The following is a 20,543-nucleotide window of genomic DNA, read 5'->3' as shown; positions in this document are numbered from 1 at the left end:
GATGGGAGACAGAAAAAAATTCTGAAGAGCTTTGCAAAATCTTCATAAACAATATGGGTTTCTATCTGCAACTTACCTAATATGATCAGTCCTTCTAAAACAGCCTTTAATCAAAGGCTTGGTATAATTAAAACCAGTAAATTGGATATTTATGCTCAATACCAGGAACCATAATTAGAACTGTTATCATGCATGCTTCCTCTCCACCCCAAGCTTTTCAAAAAGCACACAATTCTTTAAAAAAATGTATTTCTTCTCCAGAATTATGCTAAAACACCAGCAAAAATGCTCCTGATAGCTGTGGACAAAGCCAATAGGTCACACACCAGGACAGCACTCAGCTCCTCAAAGGTCATTAAAAAATTCTAAATCCTGCACAGGGTTTTGTATTTTGTAGCCATGAACCTTATGCAAGACACACAAAATATATTCTATATCAAGAACAGAAAAACAGCCAGCACCTGACATTTGAAAAGAGATCCTTAAAATGCACAAAAGCATGGAGATATTTTATGGACAAAAAGCCCAGCAATGAAATAAACTGTTTAAGATGAAACTGGAAGAGTCAGTGGTGAACCCCCTACTCTATGTTTGTTGTTTGGATGACTTGGAAGTTGGCATACTTTTCCTCTTTTATGTGGGCAGTGTGTGCTGAGTGTGCAAAACATTTATTAAGGCTTCTTTGAGCATAAACAGACAGCCTGATAGTACAAAAAAAAGGTAGAAAGATATCAGATAGGAACATCAAAAAACATACACTTTCGCATAACTGTTAAAAAGCGTTGGCTGCTCCTCAGGCTGCCCTACTTAGAAACTTTGATTGTGCACCCACTGTCATGAGACATGTTTTCCTCTCAACATCTTTTTAATCTTTTCAGGCTGGTAGAAAAACAGCAGTCTTTAGTTATCAGAATTTTGATGCTTAACAGCTTCAAAGTGGTGGTGGTTTCATATTAAATCAAATGGCAAGAAAAACTAGGACTGCAGGTATCCAGCGCCTTCACCAATTCTCCTTGAAGATGTTTTTTTCTGCTTAGATGGTAAAAATGTAATAGAGGAAACCTTTGCCACCCACTTCTCAGCAATATTTCACTATGCAATGCTTTAACTTTTCAGAGTTTTGTTTTGTAGAAGCCACCCTCCAGAACATACTGTCTGCTACTGCCTGGCCAAAAAAAAAGGCCTGTTTTGAGAGAGGCCTCCTCAGCCCTTCAGGAAAATGCTGCATTTACTCACTCACAGATTGAGCCTCTTTTCTGACCTGCTGCACCACGAGGAGCTTGGTGCACATCTCTGTCCCCTGGGAGATCCATCCCCTTGGGCACAGCGAGCCCAGCGTGGCTCACCCACCTGCTCTAGCCAGCAGTCTGTCTGTGAAAAATATCTGCATTCATCTTCCTGCAGTCTGAGCATGAAAACACCGGCCTCAGCACCAGGGGTGATTGCCAGAGTCATACAAATCCAAAGGGAGCAGGAGAACAGGTCACTGAGAGCACTCTTTCCTCATGGGCCAATGGTACATTCAGCTGTTGGGATGGCTGCAAATGCTCACCATTATGCCAGTGACTAATGAAAGGGAAATGACTGCAATTTCAGAGATGCCCCAGAAGGGTCCAGAAAGAGTGGTAATGCAATTATGGGAGAAAGAAAAAAAAGCTGTGTGGGAGAAAATAAAATTATTCAACCTATGAAGGAATTTCATCTAAAGCCCTGAATGCCTGTATTTATAAGACACACTGATTCAACACTGGAAAAGTGGCTGTAGCTAACCACAGTCAGTGCCTCAGTTCCACCTCTGCCTTTTGTTAGCAAAATGCTCCATAAATTCATGCTGGGGAGCAGAAGGAACACCTATCCAATGGATATTGCACAGCACTGCTTTTCTGCAAGTTCCCAGAGGAGGCCAGGGAGCACATCCTCAGATTCACCCATCTGGAGAGAACACAGGGAGGGACAACAGCCCAGCTAACTGTGAAAATCTTGTTTAACTAAGGGAAGTCAATGATGGAGTTATTCTGCAGCCTGACATTTACAATTCGCCAGAAAATAAACCAATGTGCTGAACACAAAGTGAGTTCCATAAGTGTGTCTTCTAACAGCAAGAAACAGGGCAGGTAAAAGTAGCATTTATTAGAGGGTACATGCAGGATAGTGTCAGATGGTTTCTATTTATTATACTGCCTTTAAGGAGAGCTTTTTAGAATATGCAAACAAGGGTGCTCTAACTGAAAGGTTAGATATCAACAACCACACTGACTTGTGAATTGTTCTGAGCTTTGTGAACTAAAAATGTGATGCAGAAACTGCTGGTGATACTTTAATTTGAAGAATTTTAAAGGAAAAGAGACAAGTTTAAAAAGACCATTAAACTTTTCACTTTAACAACTTGTTCTTTTTAAATTGTCCACTCATTAAAAACAGGATTTATAATTCCTTTTGCAATCAATGACAGCAATGGAACAGAATCACCGTAAATTACAGAAATGAAGAAACAAAATATTCACACAGACACAGCACTTCTGAAAACACTGTTAACAACTCTGTGGACAGCTTCTCCCTAAGGACCCAGCCTGGCCAGCAGCTCTGGCACTGGGCTGAGCCAGGCTTTTCTGGAGCCACTGCAAAGGGAACACAATTCCTCTGGAATGAACCCCTTGCAGCCCCACGCCATCTCTCCCCGGGAAGGTGGTTCCAAAGAGAGAAGGAGGCTCCCTGTGGGAATCAGGGACACTGGAGATGCCCAGCTCAGGGCTATGGATGCACTGGTGCAAAACACACAGGGGGGAGTCCCAGACAAGGCCCTGAGCCCCAGCACACAGACAAACCCATGCCAAATGTGCATTAAAGGGGTTTTGCTGTGTGTAAATCCTGCACTTGAGGAGGGCAGCAGCACTGAGGAGAGCACAAGGATGCCACACAAGCAAGCAGCTGTGTACCACAGCACCGTCCCAGCCTGGCAGGCCACAGCACCATCAGTGCAGAGGAGTATTTGTGCTACACCCTGTGGTTTCTCCTCACCATTGGGGATCCTGAAAGTCCTTGGATTTGTATCAGTTACCAGCTGCCCACAGTCCACCAGAGTTCAAGGATCTGCTTTGTAAACACAATAATGCAAGAATAGCCTCTTCAGCAGCTCCAGGAAATCCTTTCCTGGCAATCACAACTCAACTACCTGTCTTCTCCTCTGACTCTCTTCCTCCAGCAGAGCCTGGGTACTTAAAAGCATCTCAGTTCAAGAGGCAGTGGCTGGAGGGTTAAGGACAGGCCTGTAGCTCAGAGCTGAGCTGGCAGCATTTCACAGAAAAACCATATATACTCCGCTGCTTTCAAAAATACAAACAATTGTATCTCAAAAACACAAACAATTGACATATCACACCTTTATCTCATCTGTGCATTTGCACTTACAGGGGTATTACAAATGAGTGTGGAATACATGAATGTAATCCATAGAATCACAGAATGGCTTGGGTTGGAAATATAATAAATATCAGCCAGTTCTAACCACCCTGACGTGGGCAGGGACATCTTCCACCAGACCAAGTGTCCCTTTCTTCACAAGGGAGGCAAGTGACAAGGTCACAGAGGAGTTTTTCTTTATAATTTAAATTATGAATTTAACAGGTGAGGCACCAGGCACCCCTGGGAGCCTGACTGGCTCCTGGTGGAGATGGGATGACCAGAGACATCAGCCTTCATGCCACTGGTGGAGATGTTGTTGAGGCAGCTCCAGCAGGCTCTGTGAATGTCACACAGCGCCCATGAATTAAATGGAGATCTTGCGTCTGGGTGCCTTGCCATGATGGGGCAGTGGATTCCTGTTAAGGTACAGACCTTCATTTCCTGCTTGGATAAATATGGATAAATTGGATAAATATGGACTACAGTATCAGAAACAAAAGGGAACCCTTCTACCTTGTACTTTCTAATTCTGTATGATTTTTCAATGAAAAAAATAAAAGATGCTGAAATGGATTCTCAAACTGAGATTTAAAAATTATAAATAAACTGTGATATCACAGCAGTTGGCTGCCCAATAAGGTGAAATCCAAAACTGTGAATAGAATACTGCTGAACAAACAAAATGTTGGATAAAATACATAATTCAGGTTTTTAAAACAAAATCATAAGTTGTCTAAAGTTTTCAGATGAAGGCGGCCATGAAATAGATCATGTCCTGGATCTTTCTGCAACTAAGAAAGCAAAACAAAGTGTTAGTTCTGGTGCACAATACAAAGGCAACTGCTTGTGTAAATCTCAGTGCAATAAATCCTATGTGACAAATTCATATTACTAAATTGTCAGAGCTTTCAGCTTATTGACAAAATTATGATTTATAAAAAAATAAAATACATCCCAGAGTGAGTTTTCTTTTCAATTAACAAGACAATCTTCTTATTTCAATCTAGCTCTCCTTTCCACATTAGTCTTGAATAAATACTAAAGAAATATCATGCTGAATTTCCCTCCCAAATTACCACACAGTGATCTCTCTAAAAAATAAAACGAGAAGCTGATCTCTTCCATGGTGGTCAGTAATTATACACCCTGTAGAGCACTAACCAAGCAGAACTCCACAAAAATACCACCCTAGGCAACAGACAACAAGAAAAATACAAGGAAAAAAATTTTTTGAAGTGCTATAAACGCCCAAAACCACACCAGAGATAGCAGAGCCTGATATGCAGAGTAGCCAAAGCTGAAGCTGCAAGGCTGGGGAATACTCAATAGCTTGAAAATGAGGGCATTCCTTTAACTTGCCCCACACACACTGAATTATCCTCTGAAGGCACCTGGAGTTTTGGGTTTAAGGTACAGGGGTAGCCTGGGTTAGGTAACACCCAGTGAGGAACAAGGTGGGGCAGCTGTGCCAGATGTTGAGCTCATCACCTGCAGTGCCCCCCAGCACGTCCCAGCCCAACAGGAAGGGATCAAGGGATCCTTTTACAGAGTGCTGAAAGGCCTCCAGAGGTTTCCAGCTGGACAGGAGCACAGGGGCCCATCAAAGCCTGGAGGCCCCGTGCTCTGCCCTCACAAGGCAGCAGCTCTGTGCCAGTCCCACTCCTCAGCCACAAAATCCCTGGTACGACTCTAACAGTGGCCTGCACCAACTTCTGAGCAGCAGCAAATCCAGCCTTCTATTGTCTGGACTTCAGGCAAATCACTGTGAGAACACATCACGCCTTGTCTGAGAAGTCATTTTTCTTTTTAATACAATTTACAACTCACACTTTATTTTTTCTCTATTTCTCTCCTCTGACCATGTATGCTCCATCACATCCACCAACAGCCCAGTTCTCAGCCCACCTCCTGCCCCCAGCTCCCTGCTCCAGTCAAACCAGGTCTGAATGAGTCTAAGACTCAATTTTAGCAGGTGCTCAGTCAGTTCCACTAGTTGACAAGTATTTTGGCTCACAGTAACAAATATTTAGTGAATGTCCAAAGGGAATAGCATCAAAGTATGCAACATTTATCCTGAAGCCACCAATTCAGGCAAGTTAAAAGCTTGAAATCAGCACAGTTTTGACTTTTGGCACAGGGTTGAATATTCATACACTCATAATCGTATTTTTTCTTCTTAAATCATTGTTCACTAACTATCTTTGAACTTCCTTTTGCTTTCCAGAGCATCCCATTTTCCCCTTCCCTCAACTCTCAATTGAAAAAAAAAAAAAAAACCCAAATCACAAAGCCCACCAAAAATCCAACCCAGCCCAGGCGGAAAAACCAGAAGGATAAAAGACTGTGTGTTAACACCAAGCAGGCAGTAGCAGCAGTATTGATTTACACTGCCTGTGAGTCCAGCTGTAAATCCAGCTGTGGAGCCACCTCCCTCTAACAGTGAGGCTGCCCACGGTTGGTCCTCCCTGCTCTTGCCCATCCCCTCCCACCACAAGCTGGAAGCATTAGGCACAACACAGGTTTTAACCCAAACTGACACTTGCACAGTGACTAATGGCCATCCCTTGTGACAGCACAACCCCGAGGCACCAGGAAGGTGAAAAGGAAAAGGTAAATGTTCTAAACCCCGCTAAATAAAAATGTAACAGCGCAAAATTTTTTCTGGGTTTATAAACAACGGAGTAACGCTGAGCAGTGCCCACTCCAAATGATGCTGTAGTGCTCCCCACACAACACAATGGAATAGTTTCATTCCTTTAGGGGTCATCTTTAAAGAGGGAATTGTTTTTCCAGCTGAATAGAAGGACTCTTTCACCACCAAGCTCCATGCTGTAAGAATTCAGCATTGTTGGTAGACATCCCATCCACCAGTGCCCCTAATCATCTATCAGAGATACCCTTCTATTTCATTTGATTTGCCTCTGACAGAGCATCATGTCCAAAATCAAGGATGTGACTGAAATTTTTCTCACACTTAGAAAAGATCACTGACTTAGCAATTTTTCTTTCAGACCCTTAATCTACACAATCTTTTCCCTTACTATAGGTCACGTTCCCAGATGTTAAAACAACATCTGCCTGGTTTGTGCTTTAACACGAATGAAAGGACAATCACTTGTACTCAACATATCTAGATTCTACAACATTCAAGTCCAGCTGTTCAGAAGCCAGGAAACAGATCTCTGACAGAGATTTATTTAAAAATAATGAAATTACTTGAAATAAAAAAGAATAGGGATTTTTATTTATTATCTCAGTTTGAAGCTTTACCTAGTAACTGGCAGACTTGTTTGCATATGAAAATTGCCATTTGTGTTAAAACCTTCACGTGGCTGAGATCTGTGAAACGTTTGACAGCCCCAGGAGTGCTGAGGGGAAAGGATAAAGTGGGAGTTCCCCCAGTGGGATATGAGGATGCCCTCCCTCATGTCCTGCTGCCCCTGGAGGAGTTCCCAGCTCTGCAGGGCTGGGCAGCCCAGGCCATCCCTCCCAGGCCCTTGGAACTGGCAGCAGAGCCCAGCCCAGAGGATGCACAAGCTCCTCAAAGCAGCTGCAACACCTACAGGCTGATCGTTCCTGACACAGCATTTCCACTCATTTCCATTAGGAAACTGCAAGGCAATTTTTGCAGTATACCTGAGAGTTTACTAAAACCTTCCAACACCGTGAGCCTTATGATGAAATTAGCAGGATTTGTGACATTCACATGGATTGCTTTCCCTGCTGCCCACAAGTTTGCAGCAGCAGAGGCTGTGACAGCAACAGCCTTTAACATCTCAGGGACAGCAGCAGCCAGGCTTTGCATTATGATAAAATTATTCTGTGCTCCCAAAGAACACAAGTGCTCCTGAGCACTACACGTAAATGGAAATCACTTCAGTCCTACTAAATATTGTATAAAACATAAATCATTGACTGTGTGCCAAGACCTGTCCTTCTCTTCTGATATGTACCCAACAGAGCACACAAAAAACCCTTCAGAGGTTTCACCTTTATTTTAGGAAAGGCACTGACTAAGCAACCAATTTCTGTCCAGACATTATTATAGGATAAACATTTTCTAGTTTTCACAAACAAAACTACACATGACAGAGCTGCACTGGCAAGTATCAAGCAAGCTATCCTATCAATCTCTTATTTTTAAGAGTGGTTTGCCTTGCTCTATGATACCACTAAAGGCTCAGGTCTGCCCTTGGATGTACTCAAACTGTTTTCAGTGCAGGACATTGCACAACCATCCAGAGGCAGAGCTGTATGAAGCAGTAATATGAACTTGAACAGAATAAATGGGAAACCTGTACAATGCAGATCCTTCACTTGCTGGCCCTCTCCCTTTCTCTTGCCTGAGTTAAGCCAGGTAAGGTCAGAGCCTTTGAGAACCTTCAGCAAAGGCCTGGAATGTCCTGAATGCAAGCAAACAGAAGGAGTGTGCTGGGGCCATAGGGCACAGAAGCACAGCCTCTCCACAGAGCTAAGAAGGGCAATTTGAAAATATCTCACCTTGAAATTAAATGGGATGGGACAAAACGCAGGTTGTTGTTCTGTGTGTGTTTTAAAAAGGTCATTTCTCTCATCCAAGCCTCAAAGCAAGCCTTCACAGGAATGTTACTGTACTGTAAATTGCTTAACCAGTCAAAAGCACTGAAATATTCCCCTCAGACTGCCATCCTCCAACTAAACAGGAACATAAATCAGCATGACTGTTGCTAGTATCATACAGGACTAAGACACTGGCTGATCCCACCAGCCTTACTTTCTAACCATTGGTTGCCTTGGGCTCTTTACTGTATAAATTATCCAGAAACATTAGCATTCTTTGTTGTTCCAAAGTGATTGGAAGGCTCTAAAGGATATTTCTGCATGCTGCTTAAGCAAAGGGTAAGCTTTGTGCAGTATCATGTGATCAACAAAAAAATCCCCGAGTACTGCCTGCTTGTGGGTGGTGCAGAGGAACAAGAAGTGACTCACTACTCATAGTGGAAAATTTGGGGGGAAAATGTTTTAAATAGCCAGGAAAGCACAAAATGGCAAACCAAATTATTGGACTTCCTACGCCCTATGTACTGGGTAACAAAACCATGGCGTTGACATGACAATAATGCCCAAATGTATGAGAGTTAAGTGAAGCAATTGCTGGGTTTTGTTCCGTTCTCCTACTAGAGAGGGCCTCTACCTGTCCTGAATCTGCAGAGTCCTAGGGAAACTCAGAAAGAAACTGGAATAAGCTACCAAATTCCAAAGGGAGGGAGAACAAAAAAAAAAAAAAAACAAAAAAGCATTTGGTGGAGCAAAAGCTCTCTATTTTCTCTTATTCTTAAGATGCAGAAATAAAACACAGAGAGAAATCCATATATTTGAGATTAATAGGCAGATATTTATCCATGTGCCACTCTGGCTGCTGAGAGATTTCCTCTCTACAGCAGTGTTGTATAAACAATAAAGCATTTTTGTCCACAAAGCAATTGTCTCACCTCACTGAATCAAGAGCCTCTCACTGCCATATCCCTTCTATATTGTTCTAATTCCGAGCTGTGAGGAAGCTCCCTTACACAAAGACAGTGCATGGATCTGGTTGGGCATGCTATTGTTAAACTTGAGCACATCAAGAACAACGTGGGCTCCCTGCAGCATGAGTAGATTCAGCTGAGAGACTTTACATTTTAGCTCACAAGCCATAGGTAAATATGGGCTGAGGGGACAGCTCCTACAATTAATTCCTTACTGCTGTGGCCGTTTTCAGCTGGGGGCAAACCCACCCTGACAGCAACATTACAAACCCTCACATAACCTAAACAGCAGCCAAGAAAAACATCACTATTTCAGGCTGCTTTCAAACAGCAGCACCTCAAAATTCACCTCAAAGACAGAAACTTATCTTCATACTGTCCTTTATCCTGGAAGATGATTCAGGAGAGCCTATACATTGACACAGAGAAAATGCCTCCAGTGTAGCTGGCTGCAGCAAATGTACTGCAGCATGTTAAGAGTCTCCCAACGTGCAGGCTGGAACAGAAGGCAGTGGGTTTCTCAGTGCCTTTCATTAGGTGTAGGACTGCCACAGCAGAGGGAAAAGAGAAAAGGGCAGGGAAATGCTGACTCTTGCCCAAGCAAAAGATGCACATATGTTAGAGGAAATCTACATGTCATTTAGGAAGCACATGCACCGCTTCTCTGAGCATATGAAGATTACCCAATCCCCCCCTTAGGGGGATTTCACAAAGGCACACAGAAATACTACATGCCCAGGTTTCTCTAAAGGCAGCTGGCTCCTTGATATGTTCTTGAAAAAAAAAATCATGAAATGCAGCCAAAGACAAGAAATTGTGGCAGGGCCTTATTTCCATGGGGCAGAGTACAAGGTGTCATTTATAAGGACACAGCCTCAGAGCTGCCAAAGTAGCTGGCCTCTTTATCTGTCATTATGCCACAAACCATAACTATTTTGCTTTATACCTTAGAGAGAAACAGTAAGCCTGGAATCACACAGAGGCTCCTGACCTGAACAATGAGCAATGCAGTGCCTACTGAATTTTTCAGATCCTAGTTTGCTGAAGGGTTTTCTGCAGCTAAGACAAATCTACAGCAGTGAAAAACCAGGCTCTGTAATCTCAGCCACGTATTTTCCTAACAAAAGAAAGTTGCTAGTAACAGACTGTGATAGCTCAATTCTGTTAAACAGCTCACCGTTAAGGAAAAAACAGAAACACTGAAACACCTTATTTCTGTAACATTATCCCAAAAATGGATGTTTCAGAAGCCAAACATGTGACACAGTCCCAACACAAAGAAAAAAAAAATCTGCCTCTACACACATGTCTTTTAAGTAACCTGCATGCAAGACTAAACTATTATGCTATGCTTTGCAATAAAACCTACGAGAAAGCTCAGCATTGAACCCCACATGATGGTTACAAACTATTTTCAACTCATAGACAGTTTTCATATCACAGTAACATAAGTGGGAAATGAATGCACACCTTCTGCATCATCACTGCAATCAACTAATATCCAATTAAACATTCAATTGCTTTGCAAACCCCACAGCCGTGGTTACAAATGACATTTTACAATGTTAGCAAATTACTCCCACAGCTACCAAGTTACAGGCAAGAACAAGCTTTTAATACTTCAATTGCAAGGTAAGAAAATTAAAACAAAAGAACCCCTGTTCAGAATTTGGCACAGATCTAGATACCTTTTTCTTCCGATCCCGGGATCTTTTCCTGTGTTTTCTTTTTTTCTCAGTTTCTTCCTCAGCATTTATTTCTAAATCCCTGTTTTTCTTTAACTGTGATGCTGCGTGAGCCATAATGCATTAAAAATCCTTTACAACAATGCTCCCTTGTAAAAGGTGATTTCCTCGGGCACCTTTAGCCAGCCCTTACAGCAAATGTTCCAGTGATTGGAAGGAGATCTGTGACCAGAGCCAGGAACACATTCAGGATTCAGAGATCTCGCAGGAGCTTGCAGTCACTACAAAAACACATAGTTGCAGATTTCTTCCTATACCTTCCTGCACCTGAGCCTTTGTAAAGCAGTGCAGCCATCGTAATGCATTTAACGTAATGAAAAAGACAGCTGGGACAGAGAAAGCTGTATTATGGCTGTATCCCCTGCCACCAGCTGGAAGTGTCTAAGTGACTCCACTGAAGGGGGAATGCTGAAAAGGAGGGCTTTCTATTAAAAAAAATTCCAGAACAATAACATATGCTGCATTGTTTTTTCTTCACTGATCTTCAAGCATGTTTAAAAGCTACTAGAAAAATGCAGTGTTAGCGCTGTACGTCTCTCAGCTAGTTTTGTGTAGTAAGCCATTTAACCTATAATGAAATGGAGCAGCTCCTACTTTAGGTTAACTGCTGATGGTGACAAAAAAAATAAAATAAAAATTTCTTTTTACCATGGAGACTCTGACTGCATTATGTAGAAAACAATGCATGCATTGCCATATCTTAACAGTGTGTCCTTTATACCGATTTTTCAATTCCAATACATTTTGTGACAGAGGATTACAGAAAGCCCTGTTGTATTTTTTCCCTTTTTTTTTTTTTTTCAAACATACTTATTACAACACATCATACACAGAGAAAGATGCAATCACACTGGTGTGTGAAACAGGCATTTAATTCATGGGAGATTTTCTGGCACTGTTCATTTACGTGGTCAGAAAGGGAAATCGGCATTATTGCCATGTAGTTGGAAATGTACTTTTAGGCTTTTATGTCAAGGCTTGCTTCAATCATCTTACTATTTTTGCCACCTGAGTCCTCAATGACTGCAGCTTTTGAATATTCATTAGGGGAGGTAAAATAGCAGCAGTATTAAGGCCTGCAGGAGGATCTTTTACTAGGATGAGCACAGAGCAAGCATCTAGTAAATAAGGAACCATATTTTCTCTGCACAAATATGAACAATCAGCAGCTTGCCTCAAGACTGCTGTTTTTAACCTTTCCCAGTATTCCTAGCAGCATGCTTCACTGTAATGAAGATCAGCATTTTAAGGGAGTCTGATTTCTTTCAGATAAAACCCAAAAGTCTTTCCAAGCAAAACCAGTGTAATTGACATGGTACTAGCATTTCTTTCTAGAAAGAAAAAAACCCAGAATCTGTTGTAAAAATTAAGTTAAATTTAAATTTGAAGTACAATTAGCCGATTCAGGCTGAATCTTCTCAGGGCAATGTAAAATCCAGAGATGTCTCACACGTTTGTAAATGTTCTTCCCCCAGACTTGAAAGACATTTTTTGAATTCTGGTTACTGAGGCCCTGCAAGCAACATGCTTTAGTTTTCACATAACATGGCTAAAAGAAAAATAATCTTTTAAGTCTCCAAAACAGAAACTACTTTGAACACATCCTATGTTGTCCAAAGGGCAGCACACAGTGCACTGTTTGTCTCCTGCTCACAAGCTAACAAACCAGGTTTAAAAAGCTGTTTATTTTGGAGTGATTTTTAAGAAATGCTCAAGGATGGAGGCCACAGTTGTGTGACCTTAGGGATTTTTCCTGCTGGTGCAGTAAAACCAGGGTTTCTGTGTGCATGCAAAGCTCCTGTACCCATACACCACCGTGTGATTCTCCACACTCCCCCTCCAGGACTGAAAGGTTCTGAAGCCTCACAGAATGCTGCCTTTGGAAAGCTGTGGGAAGAGGAATGCTGCACTTGTGCAATGCCTAGATTTGAACCAGAAGCAGTCAGCTCCCACTTCTCTATGTTCTACAGAGACCTGAATAAACACATTTCTAAAGATGCCAAGAGTACACCCCAAGGATGCCCCAAGCATGCTTTGAACTGCAGAGCATCACTGCAAGCTGTCAAAGGCCATGCTCAGGCAGGCACCTGGATTTTGGCCCAGCTCTTCAAGGAAACTCAGGGCAGCAATGAGGAGACTCTGCTCTAGCACTACCAGAGCCCTACCAGAGAGAGGAGCTGGCCAGGCTGCTCACTCATGGGGGCTGAAGAAGGTGCCTCCAGAACCACAGTGATCTCAGGTTTTGGTGGGAAATGGAAAACTGCATTGTGCCTATTAAAAAAAAATTAAAATGTAAAGAAAAGGCACCCAAAGCTTTACTTTCTAGCCAACAAGCTGCCTGCATGACCTTGGCAGTTGTCCTCTTGGAAGTTCAGATCTTTATAAAATAAAGTTGACATTAGTTTCCCTGTCTTATCATGGAAGTGCTTAGGAAATACAGCAGAACCAGAACTGAAAGTGGATTCAACAAAATTCAATAGAGTTGGATCCCTCTTATTTTCATCTGGATTTGAAAGACTCATGAGTCTTTGCCTTAGGAAACCAACTTTATTTGAGCCACAGCTGAAGTGAATGCTGCTGTCATTCACCGCTTGCTGGCTAATCCTGTGACGTCCTATAAGCCTTTTAACCATACAAGCCTGTAATTTATGCCTAAATAACCTCATTAAATGAAAATACAAATAATGCATTATCAAGTGGTAGGTGTTTGAAATACTTCAAGCATACTTTTAAAAATGCTGGCACAGGGAATAACATGCACGTATCCAGCTTAAACACCCAAGTGCCACCCTATGCACAGGTTGTATTCTATGCAGGCAGAAAGCAGCCCAAGCTTTTATTAATGAGGAAAAATGCTAAGAAATTAGGATAATAAGTGAATTCACCCAATCCCTTGAGATATGCATAAATTGGAGGGTTTTATCTGTCAGGCAAGACTGCTTCATCCCAAAGATCTTTTCAGCTAATTAATCAATTGGACATAACATGCAGATGTTTTTATTATGTGGATTACAATCCCTGCTTGAACTACAGAGTCCAAACTCCTCCAGAATTAGATTTCAGAAAGAGTAAAATGCCTTTTCAAGCTATGGTTTTGAGAAATTTTCTTTTAGCTATGATTAAAAAAAAAAACAACATAAGAAAGGAAAGATCCCTTATAGCTTGTAGACTGGGATAGTCTCCAACAGAAAAGAGGTTACAAGAAAAGTGTGAGTAAAAGATTCAGACCCCTGTGGAAACGCAACTGTATATGTACAATTCCTGCTTTTGGGGAAATGGTGAAGTGGCACCATTCACTGGAAGGTGATAGGGCACTGCCAGATGAAAGCTGGGTGAAGTGTGAAGGTTTTCATGCCAGATGTGTCATAACTCACTTCAAGGGAATTGGGTACTGAAAATCTTCATTAAGTGCTTCTTTTCAGACTTCAGTAAAATAATTACGCTATTTGATTTCACCCTTAATTACAGAGTTAATGAAATGCCAATGAGTGTTTCAGCACAATCCATGGGGTCCTGATAAAGAATGATAAACTGTATCTTACTTGAACAATGGGAAATTTACACTTTCTGTTAGCACAAGGATAATGTCTACTTAGCTTCACCTACTCACAAAGTCACAACAATAATGTCAGGAAGTGATTTTATCAACTTGAAACTGTGTCATTTGCTTTAGGTTAAGATGCTAGTCCCACTGTTAGATGCAAGAGACTGCAAAACAGCATTAGCATATAACAATGAGATGGATTTGGGAAAAAACATGAAAATTTATAGAAGGAAAAGGTGTTCACAATCTAATTACTTGTGTTAATTTATCAACTGGACAGCAGCTTATAGAGTGAAGATAGCACTGACACTTTTACAGTTTTTTAAAACAAATTATATAGCACTAGAAAAAAAAAATGAGATACTAATGAAAATATTAGCTTACTAAGAAAACGCCAAAAAATAGATTTATGAAAATCTGAGGGGTTTTAGGTAAGATAGAACACCACAGAAACATTCAACATTCACACTTCTCAGATCACTATGGATCCAGAAAGGCTTCTAATCACACACAGTGCTAGAAGGTCACTCTGAAAACTTTTACTGGTAAACAAAGTATGTTAAATTTTCCCAAAGATGAAAAATACATTATAGGTAGACTAGAAATAGCAGAGAGCAAAGGAAAGGAAAACACATGGAAAGAAGTAAACCCAATTCTTATTAGGCTACTCTTATATTCTTAATTTTTGAGTTTTCTGGTACAGAACAAATGCCATTATTGCCCTGTTTTGGATTATGTTGAGTAAAGCAATGGAAATGAGAGGGGAAAAAAAAGAAGAACAAGACTTATTAGATATAAAACAAAAATTAATGAAAATTACATCTGGGGAGAAGACTAGGCAGAAGTTAAAAAAAATATGTTAAAATGGGTTAACCATAAAAAACTTTCTCATGAGTCTTTTAAGATTCAACTGCTCCTTAGTTAGGCTAGCAGGCCTTGTGTCTCAAAATCAAACAAACAAATCCAAACAAGACTAAAAGCCTATTTAGCATCTAGTTATACTTTTTAGCTCCTCTTCACACCTTTGATGTCCAGGATAGGATGGACCCATCTCCAAACATGCAGAAGATCAAGATCACTAAGCAGCAAATGAATGGAATGGAAAATAAGAAAGGCTAAGGCTTGTTTGGCTCTTTTGTGTTGTTGCATTGAGTTTCTCCCACCACCTGCTTCTTCTAGCAGAATTCTATTTTGGCAATAACAGTCCCAAAAAAACCTGGGGAAACATGACAGTCAGAAAGGGATGTATGCACTACACTAAAAAGCAGGAAAATACTTAAACTGCATTTTGTACACCACTTTTACAGTGCTAACCCTTTACCTCCTTTGAATTTACAGTATAAAACTTGGAATGGTACTGAATTATGTTCTGTTTCTTATTTGACTTCTTTGGGGCACAAGAACTTAAAAGTGTTTTGGAAATGACACAAATTCAGTGATGCAGTGATAAAGGCCAGAGGCTTAAATGACCCTTCTTAAATTTCCTATTGGAAATTTAAGTAGAAATTATAACAATTGTAAAAACAAAAACAAGCAAAAAAACAGAAGCCAACGGCCAAACAAACCACCACAACAAAACCCAAAACTAAATCAAACCACCCCAAAAACCCTCAAAAAACACCCCAAAACACCCACAGAGAAAACAATCATGGAATATGCTTTTCACTAAGCCCTCCCCAGACACTTCACCTGCCTTCTGAGCTGATACAAGATCAAAGCAGCGCCACTCTGAAGCTCGTAGAATGAAGTGCAAAATTACTATTCCTCTGTGCAAGGATGACACATTTTGGCATAACTGATGAAATTACACCTCCTGTGGTCCAGCTTACTCAGAGAATGCGGATGGCTGACACGTTTGTGAATTTTAACTCCAGGCTGGAGGCATGACTTTTAAAGAAAACCACTACAGGCTCTTGTGTGCCCTGAAGACTTGCACATCTGGTAAATCTGGACAGTTCAAAAGCTGGCTCAAGGCTCACTCAGCCCATGGGTTCAGGAGCAGGGGAAATGGGAAAATAAACCTCCAGCTGTCCCAGGCCACCACACAAGCATGGTAAATCCTCCTGCAAAGAAACTGGGAGAGGGAAACGAGGTGCTCATGCAGCAGCAGAGGAGAAAGGAGTTCAGAAGACTGAAGAGCACCCAGGACTGGAGATCACCAACCCTGACTTTCAAAACAGGGTGACTTTGTTTGAGGCCTACACAGAGAAAGGGAGCTCACAGTGACAAATTAATATTAACTCTTCTGTGAAGATGGTGTAAAGAGTTTCATCTCTGACTCATGACCAACTAAGGAAAAGGTACTGATGTATCTTATCTATAGATAGAGGCACACTAATCGCAAGATAGATTTTGTGGGGGTTTGTGGATGGAACTGCCGAGCAGCCCAGGAAATTTATCCAATGTAAGAAACACTGGTAAGAGTTTTATACTTTGTATACAATCTCTAAATGATTGCAGAACAAACACACCAAAAACTTGCTTCCCTTTGTCTTCTGCCAAGAATAATATTGCTAAAACCCTATATTTATTGGGAACCACTGCAAGTGCAACAAACATGCACTTTAAAAAAACAATTTTTCTACCTTTTTCCCCTGCAATTCAAACACCATAGTACAGCCTGGACTGAAACTCTCATGTAGAATGTCAGTGTTTTAGGGATGCTGACAAAGATCATTAGGAAATGGCATTAAACTGGTTTCACACATCTTAAGGGGTAGAACTTATGTCCCAAACTGACACTAGATCACAGTGACATAGTTTTCAACCCTCACATGGAACTGCTCAACGGTGTTCTGAAACTATATTTTCAGAATATTAACTCCAGAATATTAACCTCCGACTTTCATCATTTCTCTCTTCCTAGTTCACCATGATCTCCTAGCTACTGCAAGCCACAGCAGGGTGACCAGGAGGTCAGTGGAACCAAACTGAGTTTTGATCTGGAAATTTAGTTAGATGTGTCTGCAAATGACATCAACAGAGACAGGAAAAGCTACCCCTGTATACACAGGAATAAGTGCAAAAGCAGGACTGCTATCAGTTTTGCACTCCCACACGCAGAATTCGAACGCTGTCTGTGATATGATAGGAGGATCAATCCCATCCTGGAGAGCTTCAAAAAAAGAAACACAAAATGCCATTCATCAGGATTTTATGATTCAGCTACAAACTTCACCCTGAGTGGTCAATTAATCACTGCTGCATCTGTTCACTTCTGCTCCAACACATGAAGGCAATCTGCTCACACATCCAGTGAACACCGAGCCCGAGCTGGGGTTCCCCCAAAATAAGGAGAGCAGGTATCAAGGAGGTGGCTCTCAGCAGCTCCTCTGCCAGGTCATCCAGTCCCCAAACAGACACAAGATGAGTTATTCCCTGCTCATCTCACATGGAAAACTCCCTGTGTCAGAGTGGTTTAAAAATAACCCAAAACAGCAGCAGAAAATGTCTTTGTGGTATTTCAAGTTTCTCAGCATCAAGTCCCCCCGCCTGCTGTCTCTTTTCTGGAGCAGTAGCAGTCTCATGATAATAAAAGCTACACAAAAAGCTTTTATTAAAAACCACTGCAGAACCTGCAAAGGTGCCAGGAAGTGAATGTGCTTCAGCAAATGAAGCTCCCAAACAGAGTGGGATGGCATCAGTCACAAACAGATGCAACACCTTTGCTGTAGTTAGTAGATGATTTTCCAGTACTTTTTAATTAATATTCTTTGATATTTGTTATGTTTGAGTCAGAAATATATACTTTGGGCTAGAAGACATTTTGACCAAGTGAGTCTTTCCATAACTGCACAATGTGTATCCAGGGTAGGGGCCTCTCTGCTTTAGCAAGATAGTGTGATCATGAAAATATCACTTAACCTTCCCTACCACTACACAGCCCCAAAAGGAAAAGCACTATTAACTTTGGACAAAGGCAGCCCTTTATCACCTTCTGAAATGGGTTATTCCCCCCACCCACTGCCAGCAGTAGGGAGTGCACTGAGTGACCCAGGGCCCGCATATTTTCCTGTTGTCACAGCTCTGCACATTATGAGCAGCTTACTTGTTTTATTTTGAAATAAAAAGTTGCTGAGCAAATGTAAAAAAGGACCCATCTGCAAAGGTCACAAGAAAGACTCTTTGAAGTTGGCAGAATTTCCCAGTTGCCCCAAGACTTCCAGCTGTTTAGCTTTATTTGTTGATCTTCTGTGGTGCAAAAATGCAGAAATTATAAGAAAGGAAGAAAAAAGGCTCTTTGACTTGTTTGTAGGGTTGTTTTTTTTTTCCTTTTAAATTTCCCTGAACTACTTGGATACACAAAAAAATCTACTACTAACATGCAGTATTCCCAAGACAAGGAAAACAGGTACACGTGAGCCAAGGAGGAGAGCTGCAGCTTCTCCCTGATCACTGCCACATTTTGTGCTGGACCAAGGCTCCCTCAGCAAGTACACAGGACATATTTACTCACTCTTTCACTGCAGAGCTCCCACTTCAGCCAAACTAAGTGCAGAATTTTCAGTGAAGACACTAGTCCCTGCCCAGTATACACACAATTTCTTCATCTTTAAGGAAACATTTGAAACAAAAATATAAAAGGAAAAAAGAAACCTCCCACTCACTCCAGCATAAGAAACTCATTTAATTAGATTCTTTAATTATTCATTATTCCTTTTCCTATGTTGAAATGACCATCTTTGCCTCATTCCCAAAGGATTTTCTCCATAATTAAGTCATGGAATCATTAAAATCTCAACATGCTGCCCAAGTGAGATTTTAGTGCTTGAAGTGTTCTGCATGCTCCATGCAACAGTAAGTTGAATTTTATAGGGGAAAAAAAAATGCAAAAAGCAGAATCATTAGCAATTAGTAACAAGAATTAGAAAGGTATCAAATTCGTGTTTTTCACGTGACATTTTTCTCACTTTCTCTTAAGTAAATTCATATACCAATCATAAAATCTACAAGGTTATGCTTGAACCAATTGTATGAGAAAATTCTCAGTTTCCTTAAAATAACCAGTATTATAAAAACCCTCTCAGGATAATTAACAGAGATGAATATTTTACCTCAAAAAAAAAAAAAAAAAAAACCCCAACCAAAACCTAAAAACCCCAAACCAAACAACAAAGTCCAGCTATTAGTACCTTGATACTAAAATCCTATCAGAAGAAACCACTGGAGCAAGAAAGATAACTACAAAAGATTCATTTATAAAAACAAAAATCACTGCCACTAAAAAAAGCCAGAAATGTTTTGTTTCTTCATAAATTTCACACAAGCCATTAATATTCATAGGAGGCCAAGTTCTTTCTTGGCCTAGCAAGAGCAAGTGGGCATAAGAAAAAACCCACTTACCTGTATAACAATTATAATTATCACAGGATAGGAGCATTGATGTGATGCCTGAAAGCCCAGGTAATGTTAGTGCCCTATTCAGAATAACAGAATGTGGCAATTCCTGCCCAGATCTGCCTGTGAGCTGAGCAAACACAGCAGAGGATGAGGTTGAAGGGGAGCTGTTTTGCTTGTATGGCATGGAAAAGAATGTACATCAGCACAAGTTTATATACTGGGGATGTAAACACAAAAGTAACAGCCTGGAAGACACAGGAAGGAAATCTCCCTCTCCCTTCCTCAGCTCTGCTTGGGTCTCATCTGGAGCACTCTGTCCTATTTCGGGCACTAAATTTCTAGGAAAAAGTTGTCAGCTGGAGATGAGAAGAATTTATTGCTTTAACTCTGAAATTGCTCCTCTTCAGAAAACATCCCTGAATCTTTGGTTAGCAATAAATAGCTCTGGACTTGCATATCCATACACTTTAAGCAAAGACAAATAGCAGCCAGCACTGAACCTTGCTCCTCTGCTTCTCTCCCCTCACAGCCCTCTTGGCTTTTCCTTTTTCCCCCCAAATTAGGAAAACCCAGATGATTGCAGGCAAACCAACATAAAAACTAAAGATTACTCGTTTTCAGTTTTTTAGAATTTTTAAATTTCTGTTTCTGTGATTTGTTTTATTTTACATCAGTTTGTCGAGGGGCTGAGAAAGAGGAATGTTGCATGGCAATTCTGTTCAGAGATAAAGGGATTGTTCCCCTTTTAAAGATAGAATAAATTCTGGCTAAAATGTTTAATGAACCTAAACTTTAAATAATCAATACTTCACACAGCAGAACAGAAGAAAACACAAAAAGAACTGTTGTCCAGAACAGCTCTAAGGGTGCTACAACAAGGGTACACAACAATAATAACTCCACGCAGGTCATGAAAGGACACGGGAATTATATAGGCTTAAGATAAAATTCCAGTCACTACAGTTTTGTGATGTTCTGGGTTTGTTTTGGGGTTTTTTTTTTTTT

General features: G+C 40.9%; 1 protein-coding gene across 31 annotated transcripts in view; it reads right to left on the bottom strand.

The window, feature by feature from the left end:
- ANK3 (ankyrin 3) overlaps positions 1-20,543 on the bottom strand; it is a 342,435-nt gene that overhangs the window by 179,609 nt on the left and 142,283 nt on the right. For 7 of the 31 annotated variants that reach the window (XM_074544628.1, XM_074544629.1, XM_074544639.1 and 4 more), the window contains exon 1: positions 10,598-11,045. The exons of 2 other annotated variants lie outside the window; for them this stretch is intronic. In XM_074544628.1, coding sequence (XP_074400729.1) covers positions 10,598-10,711 — 114 coding nt within the window. In that variant the 5' untranslated portion in view covers positions 10,712-11,045. Of the gene's footprint in view, positions 1-10,597; positions 11,055-20,543 lie in introns of those variants that run through there. 22 more of the 31 variants (XM_074544611.1, XM_074544613.1, XM_074544612.1 and 19 more) reach the window with 9 other exon arrangements.

The sequence above is a fragment of the Zonotrichia albicollis genome, chromosome 7 (assembly GCF_047830755.1).
Source record: "Zonotrichia albicollis isolate bZonAlb1 chromosome 7, bZonAlb1.hap1, whole genome shotgun sequence".
NCBI classification, from domain to species: Eukaryota; Metazoa; Chordata; class Aves; order Passeriformes; family Passerellidae; genus Zonotrichia; species Zonotrichia albicollis.
The sequence above is the reverse complement of the archived record's forward strand: the minus strand, read 5'-3'. Positions and strand labels throughout refer to the sequence as shown.